The 15,046-nt window shown below is 40.8% G+C and overlaps 2 protein-coding genes across 2 annotated transcripts in view; both read left to right on the top strand.

The window, feature by feature from the left end:
- The window catches only part of asb15b (ankyrin repeat and SOCS box containing 15b), a 7,893-nt gene extending 6,082 nt beyond the window's left edge, over positions 1-1,811 (top strand). The window contains exons 11-14 of the mRNA XM_008302939.1: positions 56-211; positions 362-464; positions 536-689; positions 777-1,811. Coding sequence (XP_008301161.1) covers positions 56-211; positions 362-464; positions 536-689; positions 777-946 — 583 coding nt within the window. The 3' untranslated portion in view covers positions 947-1,811. The remainder of the gene's footprint in view (positions 1-55; positions 212-361; positions 465-535; positions 690-776) is intronic.
- Positions 1,812-3,079: 1,268 nt separating this feature from the next.
- LOC103373123 (leiomodin-2-like) lies at positions 3,080-8,976 on the top strand. The gene is made up of 6 exons (XM_008302938.1): positions 3,080-3,671; positions 3,927-4,385; positions 5,963-6,223; positions 6,558-6,776; positions 6,958-7,401; positions 8,562-8,976. Exons 1-6 carry the CDS (start codon positions 3,396-3,398, stop codon positions 8,586-8,588), a joined length of 1,686 nt encoding a protein of 561 aa, XP_008301160.1. The 5' UTR covers positions 3,080-3,395; the 3' UTR covers positions 8,589-8,976.
- Positions 8,977-15,046: the final 6,070 nt, after the last annotated feature.

Below are 15,046 nucleotides of genomic sequence, written 5' to 3'. Positions count from 1 at the left end.
GTGATATCTGCAGGGTTGCACTGCAGTAACCTTTAACCTTTCCGTCCATATCCAGGTATGAGCTGGTGCAGCTGTTGCTGTCGTATGGAGCAGAGGTCAACTGTTATTTCCGAGTGATAAGCAACACGATGTTCCCCACAGCCCTGCAGTACTGCCTCGGAGACAACGTCATGCTGCGACTGCTGCTCAACAGCGGATATCAAGCTCATAAGCACGTATACACTACATGCTATTGTGCTAAAAGTACATGATTTATGTAAAGTAGAGGCAAAATATTGCAGTTTTTCTGATGTTGGATTCCATTTTAGTAACTGTGATATGTTAAACTTTATTTTAACACGTCATCTCTGCAACCATGTAGGTGTTTTCAGTGCTGCCATGGCAACAGTGAAGAAATGGACAGTACCTGGGCTGACCTCCACCACCAAGCATACAGGATTTACAGTCAACCCAAGACCATCTCAGTAAGAGACAATACATTCCTGGCACAATACCTCAACCTGAACACTCAATCACAAACTTTTCTCTTTTTCAGTTCTGCGAGTTTGTGTCGGTGTCGTGGCTCGCACATCTGGTGGGAAGCGTTGTGAGGATGCTTCTGGACTACGTCAGCCACGTCAGCATCTGTTCTCACCTCCAAAGAATCTTGGAGAGGAGGCCGGAGTGGGATGAGATCTCTGACATACTCAGTAAAACGCACACGTACAAAACACGCATATTAAAGCAGCATTAAAAACAAGCACGATTTAAATAGCTGTGCGTTTGTTTGTCCGCAGGTAAACCTCGGTCTCTGCAGCACTTGTGTCGCCTGGTGATCAGAAGTCGAATGAGCTTGAGGACGCTGAACGACCGCGAAGCCATGGCTGCTTTTCCTTTTCCTCCTCGACTGACAAACTTCCTGACTTACAGAGAGTACGACGTGTACGGTGAACTGTCGTCTACGTGAAACACATTTTATTCATCCCTGTGACTGAAACACTCGTTATATAACAGCACTAATCTAATTAAGCCAGCCCTCAGTACTTAGTTTACACTGACAGCACATTTCATCTCCCGTTTCTCGAACTGATTTTACGCCATCTGGACAAAAACGGTGACAACTCTGTGTTGCTGCGTGGCCTCTGCCCTCTTTCTGTATGCGTCTATTTATATTGCCAACTGCACTGCAAACTCGCAAAAGTACCATGAACACAAATGCCAATCAAGCACAGTGTGTACAGACTCATATAGCCTTCAGAGGAGGACAAATTCTGCAGATGAAGTGGATAAAAACAACAATCGTGTTCTCGTTTTCTGCTGTCTTTAAGTGTGCAGGTTGTGGATAGTCAATATCAGGTTTGAAAATGACAAAATATTGTTACTTCAATACAGCAGAACTTTTTTTAGAATGTTTTATTATTTTGTAATAAACAGTGCTATTTTAGAAAATGTTCAAATTATGCAACCAGTATGTAACGGGCTTAACGATTGAGGTTTAAATGACCAAAGCAGCAATTTAGTGTGTTTTTGTTCTGTAGGTGTGTTTGTACAACACACTGTCTAAAGACAACCGACTTTACCATAGAAACTCTGTGATGCTTATGCTGTGACGGCTTTTTTTTTTTTTACTTCCTTTAAAACCTGGTTTATTATTACTGAACATGAAATCTGTGATAGCTGGTCAATATGGGAAACTGTGTCCCATGAAGAAAGGTTACTTAAACACAATAAAATGACAATACATTAGAAAATATTCATGAAATAAATGTTGCTTAGTTGCACTATTTGCCTTGCAAGTCTGTCAGATTTATTAAAAGTAGTTTTTAAATTGCTGTAGGCGTGTTTCTCTCTATATTTATGTATTTCTGATGTGCAATATTAATACTTCTCTATCAGTATTTCTGCTTATGACAGAATCTGGCAATACCATTGATATGTGCAATATTGTTATTTCCACAGCCAGAGGAATTTGGACAATCAAAACTACTACTTATGCATATTTTGGTTTATTTTTATTTTTATTCTGATATTTCTCAAAAGTTTGCATGGTCCCCTTTGCTGCTGTAGCCATGCACATTTCCCCACTGTGCGATTAATAAAGGCTTATCGTATTGTAATGGTAAGTGAGCAGACCCAGAGAACAGGTGACCTGAGGCTGCTCTCTAATTGGTTGCTTCAGATTTTCCACTAGGTGCAACTGTCTGGGTATCAGTAGCCTATTTATTCTTATTTTGATTGGCCCCATGATGTTTTTCTCAGTCACACTCGCTATTAACTTCCAACTCTCACTTCACTCAGGCGCTTGCTAGTTGACCCAAATTGCAGGAGATGCCAGTTCAAATAAAAAGTGCATGAATGACCGTGCAATTTTCAGTTTCTTTGCCTCTACAACCCACCTTCTCAAAACAGTGACCCTTCCAAACATGTTATAGAATCAGCTGCTATTCAACATAATCCTTATGATACATCAAATAAAGTATTTGAACAACAGTCCACGACCAAGCTAGCAACTCTATGTGACTGTACTCAAGGCTAAATAACAATGACAACATGCTGATATTAGACCAGAATTACGTACTTATTAAGTCTAGTCCTAAACCAAGTAGATGACATGCTAAGGGATCACCATTACAAGGCGTCCTGAGGGGGGTATTAATGCTCATACCAAACTTCATTGTAATTTGTCAAGCAGTTGTTGAGACATTTTCCTTCAATCCCAAATGATACCTTCACTGTGGCACGAACGTCAAGCCAAACAAGAGTTTTAAAGCATCCCAAACAACCAAAGGCAACAGAGGAAGAAATCTGTTGTGAGCGGCACTCAGAGGCCATTTTTTGGACGATACATTCTCTCTGTTTATCTTTCTTGTTCTGCATATCTGTTGGGTCCAGTTGGTCTTTTTTGGCCATGAACAAAGCCCCTCGAGTCGTGGTGACAGAGTGCCACGCTGACAGGCCACACGGTCTCTGAGCTCACAGGCTTTTTGTAGCTCTGCCTCACTGAGCAGCGCCTCCCAAAAAAAGACGCTGCATCATGGGCCCCACACTTCGCTACGTTCCCCTCTGATCCCTCTCTTAAGGCCTAAACAGCAGCTGGGGAGATTAGAGCGGAGAGGACACAGAGGCTCACACATAAACCCGGCCAGCCAGGACAGATCCGGATCAGACCGGAGAGGACTCTTATCAGACTTTGACTGGACTCAGGATGTCCAAGCATCTTCTTTTGGCGAGAAACATTTCAAGTGGACTCCAATGACACCTCATGTCCTAAGATCTCCAGAAGCCTCGCGGTGGATCGTATCTTTTGTTGGAATCCTCAAACTCTTTCGTTTTCGGTTCTACACTAGATCACACGAAATCTGAGAACTGGTCTATCAGTTTTAGTTTGAGTCTGACTGGTTCGCGTTAATCACACCATGAGTTGTTTCGGGTATCGTCGAGAGCTGAGTAAGTACGAAGATGTCGATGAGGACGAGCTTTTGGCTTCCCTCAGCCCCGAGGAGCTGGCCGAGCTGGAAAAGGAGCTGGTCGACATCGATCCGGACGCCAATGTGCCCATAGGATTGAGACAGAGAGACCAGACTGATAAGACGCCGACGGGCACCTTCAGCAGAGAGGCCCTCATGAAGTACTGGGAAAACGAGACTCGTAGACTGCTGGAGGACGAGATCGGCGGAGGAAGTCCCAAACTGGTCAGTGCTAACATTTAATTAGAGACAGTGCTCATGTGTTTGAAGATTTATCAGATTGGCTCAGAACAGATTACTCAGAAAAGCACAGATAATTTTTCTAATTACTGAAAGGAAAACATACAAATAGCTCATTGTCCTACATTGAAGCCGTCTGTATTCAGAGCTACCTGGTACGAGTCTAACAGAAAACAAACAGTAATCAGTAATCACTTCAGTTTAGCATTTGAAGCCCTGACGAATTTTATTGAAACACAGGATGAAGAACAAGACGAGGAGTGTGTGACAGAAGAAAACAGCGAAGAAGAGGACGAGAAAGATGATGCAAATGAAAAAGAACAGAAAAAGTCTGAAAAACAAAAGGAGGAGGAGGAGGAGGAAGATGAAGATGAAGAAGAAGAAGAGGAGAGTGAGGAGGAAGAGGAACCTGTAACAGAAGAGGAGGAGGAGGAGGAGGAGGAAGAGGAGGAAGAGGAAGATAATAAATTAAAGCCTGAACCCTCAAAGGATTCAGGGCCGCTGACGTCGCGGTCCGACACCCCAACACTGCTGAGGCCTCAGAGGGTGGAGCCTGTCAGACTGACTCCTCCTCCTCCGCCTGTCGACCAAAACACGACTGGAAACCCGATTGTTGTCGACGACGCTCTGCAGCGAGTCCTTAGCAACGACCCTGAACTCACAGAGGTTAACCTCAATAATATTGATGACATCTCACAGGTACGAACACAAACCTTTCATGACGTACAACATTTAATTATTTTATTCATATTGTAATTATTTAGGAAAGTCTTGACCAATGTGACTGTTATCGTATGTAACCAGGAAGTGGAGAGATGTTTTGAAACTTTAGTGGTTCATAAACAACTTTATGAATCATCATATTAAGTTCTACTTTGTAGAATGTAGATATAATTAAACTGAGCTAAGCTGATACTAGCTAATAGCTAACACTAGGCTCATACTATGGTTCAATATGTATTCAGACATTTGACATGTCTTAATGTGGAGACTAACATGATACAAGAGCCAGTTATTATTGGTTAAACCTCCATAATGTCAAGTTAAGTCATTGTCTTTGGTGTAGCACAGTGAAAACAAAAGATGCTAATTCAAAGTTTTCAATACAGTAAAAAAAAGACTGGTTTGTCAAATTTACCTGAAAAGTTTAAGTATTAAAGTTTAAACCTAAGATCCTACAATATTATTTATTATACAAATTTACTTGACGGTAATGAATACTAACATTAAAACCGCACAATATTGTATGTTCCACAAATTTATTGGACTTATATTTAACATTGTGGTTAGGACCCTTTTAGAAAACATAAGTTTACCTGATGAAATCAAACATTAAGGCAAATGTTGTACAATAATTATTAGATGAATCTGCCTGACTAACTGAAACATAGAGGTTAGAACCTCACAGTATTATATGTTCCACAAATGGACCTGACTAATTCAAATATTAAAGTTAGGACCCAACAATATTATATATAATGCAAATGTATGTGATTAAATTAAAGCTCAAGGTTGAGACCCTTCAATATTATTTGTTATATACATTTACTAGACAACATGACAACCCGAAAATATTAGATTTAACACAAATTTGTCTGACTAATTTAAATATTAAAGTAAAAACAAAAAAATATCTTCCCATGTATAAATACAAAAAACAGATTTGCAACAAATCTTCCATAAAAGCCAACCACTTTTACAAACCGCCAAATTTGATATAGCATTTCTAGTAATACTATCAAGTATAGTAGATTTGCTGTCAGTTTAAATACGGTGGTACTGTTTAGTCAGAGCTAGTGTCCTCCTTTAATTGTTGAGTAACATTTGATCGTATGCCAGTTTATTTTTAGAGCCAGACATCTCGCCGTGGTTTTGTAATCGAGGACAGAGTTCAATAATTGGTCCAAACACTTCCTATGGCTGGAAAATAAACAAAAACAAGACATCCTCAATCAACAGTTTCAACAAGGTTTCTGTAGACATCTTTATGTTTAAAACAGTCTGTGGTCAATCAATGACAAGTAATGGCTAATTTTAGTATTAGAACAGCAGCTTGGACACAAACCCGTCTGTCAGCATGGTAAATACCGACCTCACTGAAGTGTTACATGTCCACAGGGATGTTCTGACCTGTGGCACTGCTGGTTGTTAGGGTGCCAAGTGATAAACATCCTGTCGAATGTAATGTGGTATTTCTTCCTCTGGGATACAGCCAAAATGATTTTCTACACAAATTTACAGCACAAAGTTGTCATTTGTTCTACTTATTTTCTCAGGAAACTCTCATCCGATTTGCTGAAGCATTGAGGCCCAACACACACGTGAGAGTCTTTAGCCTCGCCAACACCCGAGCCGACGACCCCGTGGCTCTAGCCATCGCTAAGATGCTGAGGGAGAACTCGTCCATCACCAGCCTGAATATAGAGTCCAACTACGTGACTGGGAAGGGCGTGATGGCGCTGGTTCAAGCTCTCCCAGGAAACAATACTCTGACTGAGCTTCGGTTCCACAACCAGAGACACATGTGCGGAGGACAGGTTGGTTTCCTTCTTCCCTCTCACTTTCTTGAATCAATCAAACCCATCTGTCGTGTTCGAACAACAACATGATAGTAATTATCTGTCTATATTCTCAGCCACCCAGGTCATTAGGATGCTAGTAGTTTCAGTAGAAGGCAACCGGACTTCTGTTTTTGGTTCTTGAAGGTATATCATCTTCCATCCAAGAGGTTTCTTCAGTTCTGAACAAGAAGAATTGGAGAAGCCTCTTCGATGAGAGGTGAAATGTCTTCAAAAACCAAAAACAGAAGTCCATTTGCCTTCTAATGAAGCTCCAAGGACATGATGGTAACTGTGCAACCAACTCCTACAGGTAGAAATGGAGATGGTGAAGATTCTGAGGGAAAACCACACTCTGATCAAACTGGGCTACCAGTTCAACCTTCCTGGTCCCAGAATGAGCATGACCGGGATCCTCACCAGGAACCAAGACCGCCAGAGACAGAAACGTCTGCAGGAGCAGCGGCAGCAGCAACAGCAGGGCCAAAAGGGGGCGCAAGATGGAGCAGTTTACCCAAGAACTACCGCACTGGTGAGCAGCTTTACTTTGTGTCCTACAAGCTGGACATTACGTTCTACTATCCTGTTGTTTTCCATGACTGTTTTCAAAGTCTTCATCTCTGTTAGAAACAACGATGAACTATACACCTTTAACTCCAAAAATGTCATATTTATCCACTTATTTGTAACGAGTTTTCCTTTTCTATCCGTAGCGAGGAACACCTGTTTCCTCACCGTACAGCTCACCTTGGTCCTCGCCCAAACTGCCCCGAAGCGACCTGGCTAAAAAACAGACTCCCCCTGCTCCACCTCCTCCTCCACCTCCACCGCCGCCGCCTCCACCTCCCCCACCACCGCCGCCTCCTCCCCCGCAGCGGGAGACCAAGAAGCCCACGAGGATGATCGCGGAGGTCATCAAGGCGCACGAAGCGGGCAGCAAAAAGGTGGTGAAAACGAAAGGGAAGAAGGGCAAGAAGGCCAAGGCGAAGGAGAAAGAGGAGACGAGCAGCATCCTGAAGGAGCTGAAGAACGCCCTGAGGCCGGTGTCGGTGGACAGGAGGGGGGAGGAGGGCAGCAGGCCGTCCACGCCGATGAGGTCAGCCCACGATCAGCTGATGGAGTCCATCCGCGGTAGCAGCATCCGCAGCCTGAGACGGGTGAGTGACGTCTAAATTAGCGTAGAATTTGCTCCTAATTCTGTTTTTCCACGAAGAAACTGCATCAGATGCTAGATTATTTAGAAATGCACCGAGTCGCAAGTGGCACGACCCTCCCTTCTCCAACGGAGGTGAAACACTGCTTCATTGTGTGAAAGGTTGGCAAAAATACTGTGCAGAAACGCAAGCAGACAAGCAAAGTGCTTCATACGAAATTGCTGCAGAGCCTCTCCAAAAGGCAAAGTAGAGAGTTTAATTTAGATGAGGATGACACAGAGTCAGCGGAGTCTGAGTCATCTCTGTGGCTGACATGGTTCGTTCTGTCTCTGCAGTGGGTGAAGGCAGGCAAGAGGCCACCAGCGAGCACCAATCTCAATGCTTTTACAGCCAGAAAAAGGCCAAAATACAGCCACGCCGGTCAAGTATTTTCACCCCAGAGAGGACGATAAGAGGGTCAGAAAACAAAGATAATTGGAAAAAGCATATTGTAATGAAGGGAGTGTGTTAATATTTTGAGTGCGTACTTTATTTTTCTTTCTAAAGACAGATAAGTACCGTCCTCGCAGCATTTAGAACAGCTTGTTACATAGTTAGAGTGGAAAATCGTCTCTGCCCTCAGATAGCGGGGGTCTCCTCCCGTCGCTGTGAAATTCCTGCCACTTAGTGCGGATATTTATAGAGGCTGTTCATAGGAGCTGGTTGATAAAGACAGATGTAACATGTTGCCACGGCACAAACCAACAAAACAAAAAGGACATTATGCACACAAGTGACATAAGGACAGAGCTGAGTTTACGTTTCAAAACTTCCCCACATTTCGAGTTTTGAAAAATATGCGGATGTGGTGACACGGTGCCTATTTTGGCAAATGAGCAACCAGAAGAAATGAACTGCAATAAATCTTTTTCATTCACTACTAAAACTAAACGTTGTTGTGACCGTGTCAGAAACCAACTCTTTGATGCACCAGTGACTCATTTTCATCTCATTCCTAACTTTGCTGTCAGGATTATATTTTTAAAAACAGAAAAAGAAGGCATTTTTATTTTATTTCTGAGTAATAATTCAGGGTTGCCTCCTCAGAAAACCCACATTTAAAAAAAATATATATATTTTTTTTTGACCTGCATTAAAAACTAACATATCTCGTCATTTTCCAGGTGGAAGTCCCGCATCATCTCCGATAATACCAGGAGAAATGAAAGAGATCATCTCGTTATCAAGCTAAAAGGTGGAATTAACGATGGAGTGACCAACAGTGACGAAACCACTCAAGCGCCAAAGGTGACAACGTGGGTTTTCTGAGGAGGCAACCCTGAATTCTTACGCATAAATAAAATGTTTAAAATATATACTGGAAATTTGCACTGCAGTAACGACAGCTTTACATTTTAATAACGTGTCAGATTTTTTGTACTCACGATAGAAAAACGGTATGTTGATTTTGAAACGAGTTTGTTTACGTTTTCTAAATCGCTGTTTTCTTGTAAAATTGTAAATACGACCTTGTTGTTGTTGGTTGAGCTACTGTATGTTTTAATGTCTAAATATAGCCATTTGCTGTTTACAATACTGCTCCTCTGAGTATGCAGACTGTTGATTCTTTGGTGACTGGATGAGCTCCACTTGAAAGAGACGGGTCAAGCTGTCGTGGAGTTGTTTTTATCAGTGAGTCAGCGCACTGGTCAAGCGCCACTGATGCATATTCCCACTCCGACACATTCGCAGGACGCCCACTCCGGTTGTCAGAGCAGGGCTTTTTGCGCACTTTGAACAATTCACAATGCGTGATGAGTGAAAGGAAGGAATACAGTCACTGTGACATCAGTGTTTCAGAAAAATTTTCACAGCATCAAACACAAATCTGTGGGCTCCTCTTAAAAGCTGCTCGACATAATGCACTTTAAAGAAGAAGAAACAACACATTCAGACAGTAAAAGTCTGTTCAGGCCAGTGGAGACGGGTTTTTTTTTTTTTTTTGCTGGTGTAGCCTTATTTGATCTGATGCCCAACAGCATGTTCTGGCTAATGTGGATGGAGCTGTCATCTGAATTTGCTTCAAATGTGTAAATGTAACAGAGCTGTTTTGTATAATGCTTAAAATTAGCAAATGAAACAGCTGCTACAAAGCGTGTTTACGGAACAATGCTATACAGTGTCAGCAGCAGTAGTAGAGATAAGTTAGAAAAGTGTGTTAGAACGCAACATTTAGACAAAGATTGGCAGAATAAGCTAACATAAACGAGCTCATCTTAAAATCCTACGATAAGAACGCTTGAAGCCGCAGACTTTCAGCTTATTGCACACTTCATATTTCTTTTACTGCAATATTGGCTTTTTTTTTTTGCCAATATCCAATATGTCGATATGGTCCAACTCTCAATCAACCGATACCGATATATGTTTGTTACTGCAGCCGCACTTGCTTACATGCTTCACGACGCAGTTTGATGTCGTCATCATTTGCAGTAAATGCCAGTAAATGCTGGCAAAATCCAGGCTTTAGATCAGATTAGACAGAACTTTATGTATCTCCTTTATTTTACTGCTTTTCATCATAAGCAAAAAAAAACAGATAACGATATTGACAGATACTACATTTTTATGCCAATATCGGGCCCATCCCTATTTGTATTACATCGCTTTAAGACTTCAGTGCCTTTTACTACTTCTGTGAACAGTTTTGGTGCTGAAAATGTTTTATGTTCAGTGTTAGAATGTGTTTGTTTTTCCTGCAAACTGTAAAAATAGAATCAATGCATGCAACGCGTAAGACACATGGTTTCATTAGGAACATTAACCACTTAAATCATGACATGAGACGACTGCGATGCTGGGACAAAAATGAAGAGTTTTCGGGTTGAACTGCGGGCAGTGTTTCCACAGAGGAAAGTCCAAACTACTGGATCAATAAAATAAATGCAGCATGGCTCAGACACAGTGAACAGAGGAGCCAGTTGTTGGACGATACATTCAGCACGGGGAAACATTTTCTTGGATCCATTCGATGACTTCTGCTTTTCAATAACCTTTTCATGAAACTGCTTCTTGTGCACGATTGTGCACGTCATACTGACCGGTGACTTCCAGATCCAGGCGTCTTACACTAGAACTACTTGCGACACACTCAGATGATCTCCACTTCAGTAATCTTGCACCAGCGTTGAATTAGGTGGATCACTTTAAAGGGGAGGAACCCTTACGCAATCACTCATTTTAAATTTTTAGAACTGACATTGCTTTGTAGAAATCTTGCCTTGAAATCTATTTTCATTTTCCACTTGAAAGAGTCTGTTTTTGTAAGTTCTAACCCAAAATGAACCAAATTAAATTGACCATAATTTAATGTTGAAAAGCTATTAAAGGAGAAAACTTCCAAGGGGGGGGAGTGAATACTATTTATAGGCACTGTACAGGATTGAATGTGTGAAAGCAGGACTTTGTCTTGCTTCTAAATTTAGATCTTATTGATCACTTGACATTTTTTTAACTTGTGTGTGGTGAGTTTGACGTCATGGTTGTAAAGTCAGTAGTTTTGTCCTGAAGAGCAGCAGCTTGGAAATGGATCTGATGTGACCGTTGATTAACACGTAGTTTCGCAACATAAAAAAATGTATTATATTGGGAACTCTGCTGCATTAAAATGCACTAGAGAGCCATATAACCACCTGAGATGCCACACAGATAGGAGGCAGGCACTGATTGAGGGAGATGATGAATTAGCCGGACAGAGCGGTGACACATGGAGAGAGGAATAGAACACGAGAGGGGAGATGACAGATAAGAGAGTGAAAGCAAGAGGCTGAGAGATGGGAGCTATTAGTATCAGCCATCCTAATCCTGGTCTTGCATTTGTTTATGTGTCTTGGAAGAGTTCCCCAACTTTTAAATCCACATCGCAGCTGTTCAAAGACAACAGTGGGGGGACCCGGGGGTGGCAACGAGGAGAAAGCTACAAACTTAATTAAGCATTTCCAAATGCATAGTTGACATTTTTAGAATGGCTTCCAGAATGAAAGGCATGTTGTTAATTTAAGCGTATTAAAAAAAAAATCAATTAGTGTGTTTCTTTGAAAGCTTTGAAGTGCTTGAGGGAAGTTTGAGCATCTAAAATCTAAAATGTGCCAGCTGAACTCAACCCTCTTTTAATACAGGAAGTTACATAATCTTTTTATCTTTCTTTTACACGACATCCATGTTTGTCTTGTCGTTGGAATCTCCCTGAAATGTTCCCATCAGCCTTTGAAAAGAATAAATGGAAGATTTTTCTAAATAACTCACGCCACAACTCGGCCAACAACAAAAGGTTTGAACTCTAAACTGTACATTTTCTCACCGTAGCGGCTCCTCGGATGATTTTGGTACACTTTGGAGGACGGTTAACACGCTGACAAGGTCTTTTAATCTGCACCAAGGACTCTTAAGCTGGACTTGTGAAACGATGAGTAGGGCTCCAATGCAGAATACACTCCCAAGTGCAGTCGCTCAGTATGCAAAATACATTCCTTTTGCTAAGTACAAAACTTCCTCTACTCAAGCACGTCACATCTGTCAAACCGTTAATAGGGGGATCTTTCCATGAAATTCATCCACTGAAAGCTGAGACTTCCTGCTTACATATGCACTCAGGGTGGTCGCCGCTTTACCCTCATATAGAAGTCATGACATTGTTTTCAGGGTGGAGGTTTTATGCTTATTAGAAATAGGCAAGTTTTCCATTTGCATTCAGCTGCACAATATCCCAAAGACTGCAAATCACTCCTAAAATGTAGATCTAGCATACATTCAACTTGTTATATTCAACATAACGATTTGCTAGGGTCAAGTTATTAAAGTTATATGTAAGAAACAAACATTTCGTGGTCTTCTCGATTCACTGAGAAGACAATTGTACTGTACAGCTTACGTAATGTAGAAACTACTTCTATAAGGGCCGCTGGATTTCGATGTGTGCATTGGTCTCTATGGAAGCACTCGGTGGAAGAGTGGAAAGTACCATACCTGCTCTAAGCCCTCTCATAAGCTGTGCAGCAGAGAGAACTGATACAGGGTCAGATGATGTGGACATCTGCTAAAAATAAACGGTCAGGGGAGAGAATTGTTGTAGTCATTACAGCGTCTATTCTTGCTGCGACTTCTAAAAATACTACCGACAGGCCAATTTTGACTTCCTTCTGTCTCGCCCACACAGATTTAAAGACTTTCGTTTTGTGTAATTCTACCAACAGATACACAAGGAGGAGAGGAACAGCTGGAATTCACCGTCACACATGATTTAGGGTTTTTTTTTGTCCCTCACTCACCCAGTTTTCACTTCAGCTGATGAAACGGTACCAGTAAGGGCTGTAACAATCCTCTGCTCAGCTGTTATTGGATCTGCAGGTGATGAGGCTCGCGTTCATCACTCCTTAAACACAAATGCAAATACTCATATGACACACTGCGCTGGGAAGATTGTGATCTTTTACACACAATGCAACAAAGGCAAAGAAAGTATCAGGATCAGCTTTTCCTTTCTGGTAATAATTCGAGAATATCAATGTAAATAATAGACTTCAAAGCCTTAAATGCAAAACTAAACCAGTAGTTTTACAGCAAATAAAGTTTTATTTCTGAAATTATGCATTCTAAAAACAATCAAAAAAAACATCCACTCCTACAGGACTTGAAGGTAAAAGACATCCAAATACCCAAGTATGTAAATATCAACCTTTTATTGGAGTGTACAATGTAGAGTTCATTATTTGTCCAGGCTCTTTGATAAGACTTGGCGTCCGTAACATCTTATTAACCGAGTTACCTACAGAAGCTAAGATCAACAAAAACATGGCTAGGTTTGTTTTTTCCCCCCAAGAAGTATCGTAATATTTGACAGAAGAGGTCAGTTCCTACATCAAACAAGTGGCAATTTGTCTCTCAAAGACACAATTTGAGGACGACACTGACATTTCAACTATTTGACACACTGAGAGTTTCTTTATTGCGTCTTCTATAGTACGTTAACAGTGCTAGCATGCTGCTAGTTAGCGGACTGAAATGCTAAATGCTAATTTTTTTTTAAAGGTTTAGCTGCTGCACAGCTCATTAGCTTGTCAGTAAAGTTAGTGTTACTACAAAATGTCTCTGACTCTCAGGTCTAAAACAGACAAATTATTAGTTTTATGCCAGCTTTACAGAGAGGTTTTAAAAGTTACTTATTTTAGCTAAGAGCGAGCTAACTGTGGAGCGAAAACGGCCGCCAGAGAGAAACCCTGGAAATCCAAGCTTTGCCTTTAAGGAGAGAAGAGTTAGCGACAGTGAACATTTTGCCCTTCACTGCAAAGATTTAATGAGACTTTGCATTTAGAAAAACTAAATAAATTTTCCTCTTACCTATGTTAAGCCATAAACCTGCCTTACTTGACCAGTTAGCATGTGGTTAGCATTAGATTCCAAGAGTCAGGGGCAGCGCGGTTTGATTTTTTGCTGATATGATTCCCTTAACCGCAACCAGTCATGTCTTATGATGCTTAATCTGACCCAAACGTTAGCATAACTAGCTATCTGTGCCTACTCCAGAGGTCTAGAACCTAATTTGTGCCATTAGCATAGCTAAAATTTAATATGGATTACTTCAAGACAAACATTATCTCTCTCCATTTTGTTCTACTGTTAGTGCAAAAGTAACATTGTGTCGCTTTGGTTAGTAAAAATTTTGTAAAGTCTCAACATTTGGCTAAAATACTAGCTGCAAAAAGTTCATTTATTTTAGAGCCCGGCCGACACATCGGTTGGTCGATATTATTAGATATATTGGAGTAAGTTGTCTGATATGCACTGATATGAAAGCCTTCTTTTACAGAGCATAACACAGAAAAATGGGGGTATTGTTTACAATACTGTCATCACAATCTGCAGCACATGTAGCAGAGCACATAGTGGTGCCGAGTCAAACTTTGTCTTCATGCTAAATTGACAACTAGTTTGTGAGATACTGTTTTGAGAGATTGTGAGATTTCTGGATCGTTGATATACAATAACTCCATCATTTTTCCTTTTCAATATCACTCAAACATATCTATATATAAACACTAAACCATTATATCGATATTAGAATCTGTCAACACTGGCATCGGTCGGGCTCTGCTTTCTTTTATTCTATATTGAGCCAGACTGGATAAATTACCCACCCTGGTCCAAGTGGTGCCATCACAGCTGTCTTTTACTACTAATTAAGCAGATTTTTAAAAAATAAATTCCCTAAATGATATAACATAGTATTTTAAGTGTTTTCCTTTGTGACAAATCCCCGTATGTCAACACAATAGTTTTTCTTTGTAGGGAACAATTAACCACCGTCTGAGTTCTTTATGTGATTCCTATTACCTGATTTACTAGTTAGTCAAGAAAATATTGATACTTGTTAGAAGAATGCCATGAATCTTAATGTTTCTCCCTAAAGTGTGTCAGCGTTTAATGTCTACAACAGGAAGAGCACTACTTTAACCCTGCTGTTTCTGTACAGTAACTTTGCATATGGACCCATTATAAGCATCAGGTGTGTAAAACTAAAATGTCTTTATTCCTCAAGCTTTACATGATGAATGACCTGATTCCAACAAACAGGCATTTATTAATACTCTGCTTGCTAATGTAAAAAAAAAAA

Source organism: Stegastes partitus, unplaced genomic scaffold (genome assembly GCF_000690725.1).
Source record: "Stegastes partitus isolate 25-593 unplaced genomic scaffold, Stegastes_partitus-1.0.2 Scaffold1912, whole genome shotgun sequence".
Classification (NCBI taxonomy): domain Eukaryota; kingdom Metazoa; phylum Chordata; class Actinopteri; family Pomacentridae; genus Stegastes; species Stegastes partitus.
The sequence above is the reverse complement of the archived record's forward strand: the minus strand, read 5'-3'. Positions and strand labels throughout refer to the sequence as shown.

What these genes read in the sequence shown, in the direction of transcription:
- LOC103373123 (XM_008302938.1), top strand. Translation starts at nt 3,396, where the DNA reads ATGAGTTGTTTCGGGTATCGTCGAGAGCTGAGTAAGTACGAAGATGTC. An exon ending in ATATTGATGACATCTCACAG is followed by an intron (nt 4,386 to 5,962) that starts GTACGAACACAA and finishes TTATTTTCTCAG; the next exon opens with GAAACTCTCATCCGATTTGC. An exon ending in GCATCCGCAGCCTGAGACGG is followed by an intron (nt 7,402 to 8,561) that starts GTGAGTGACGTC and finishes GTCATTTTCCAG; the next exon opens with GTGGAAGTCCCGCATCATCT.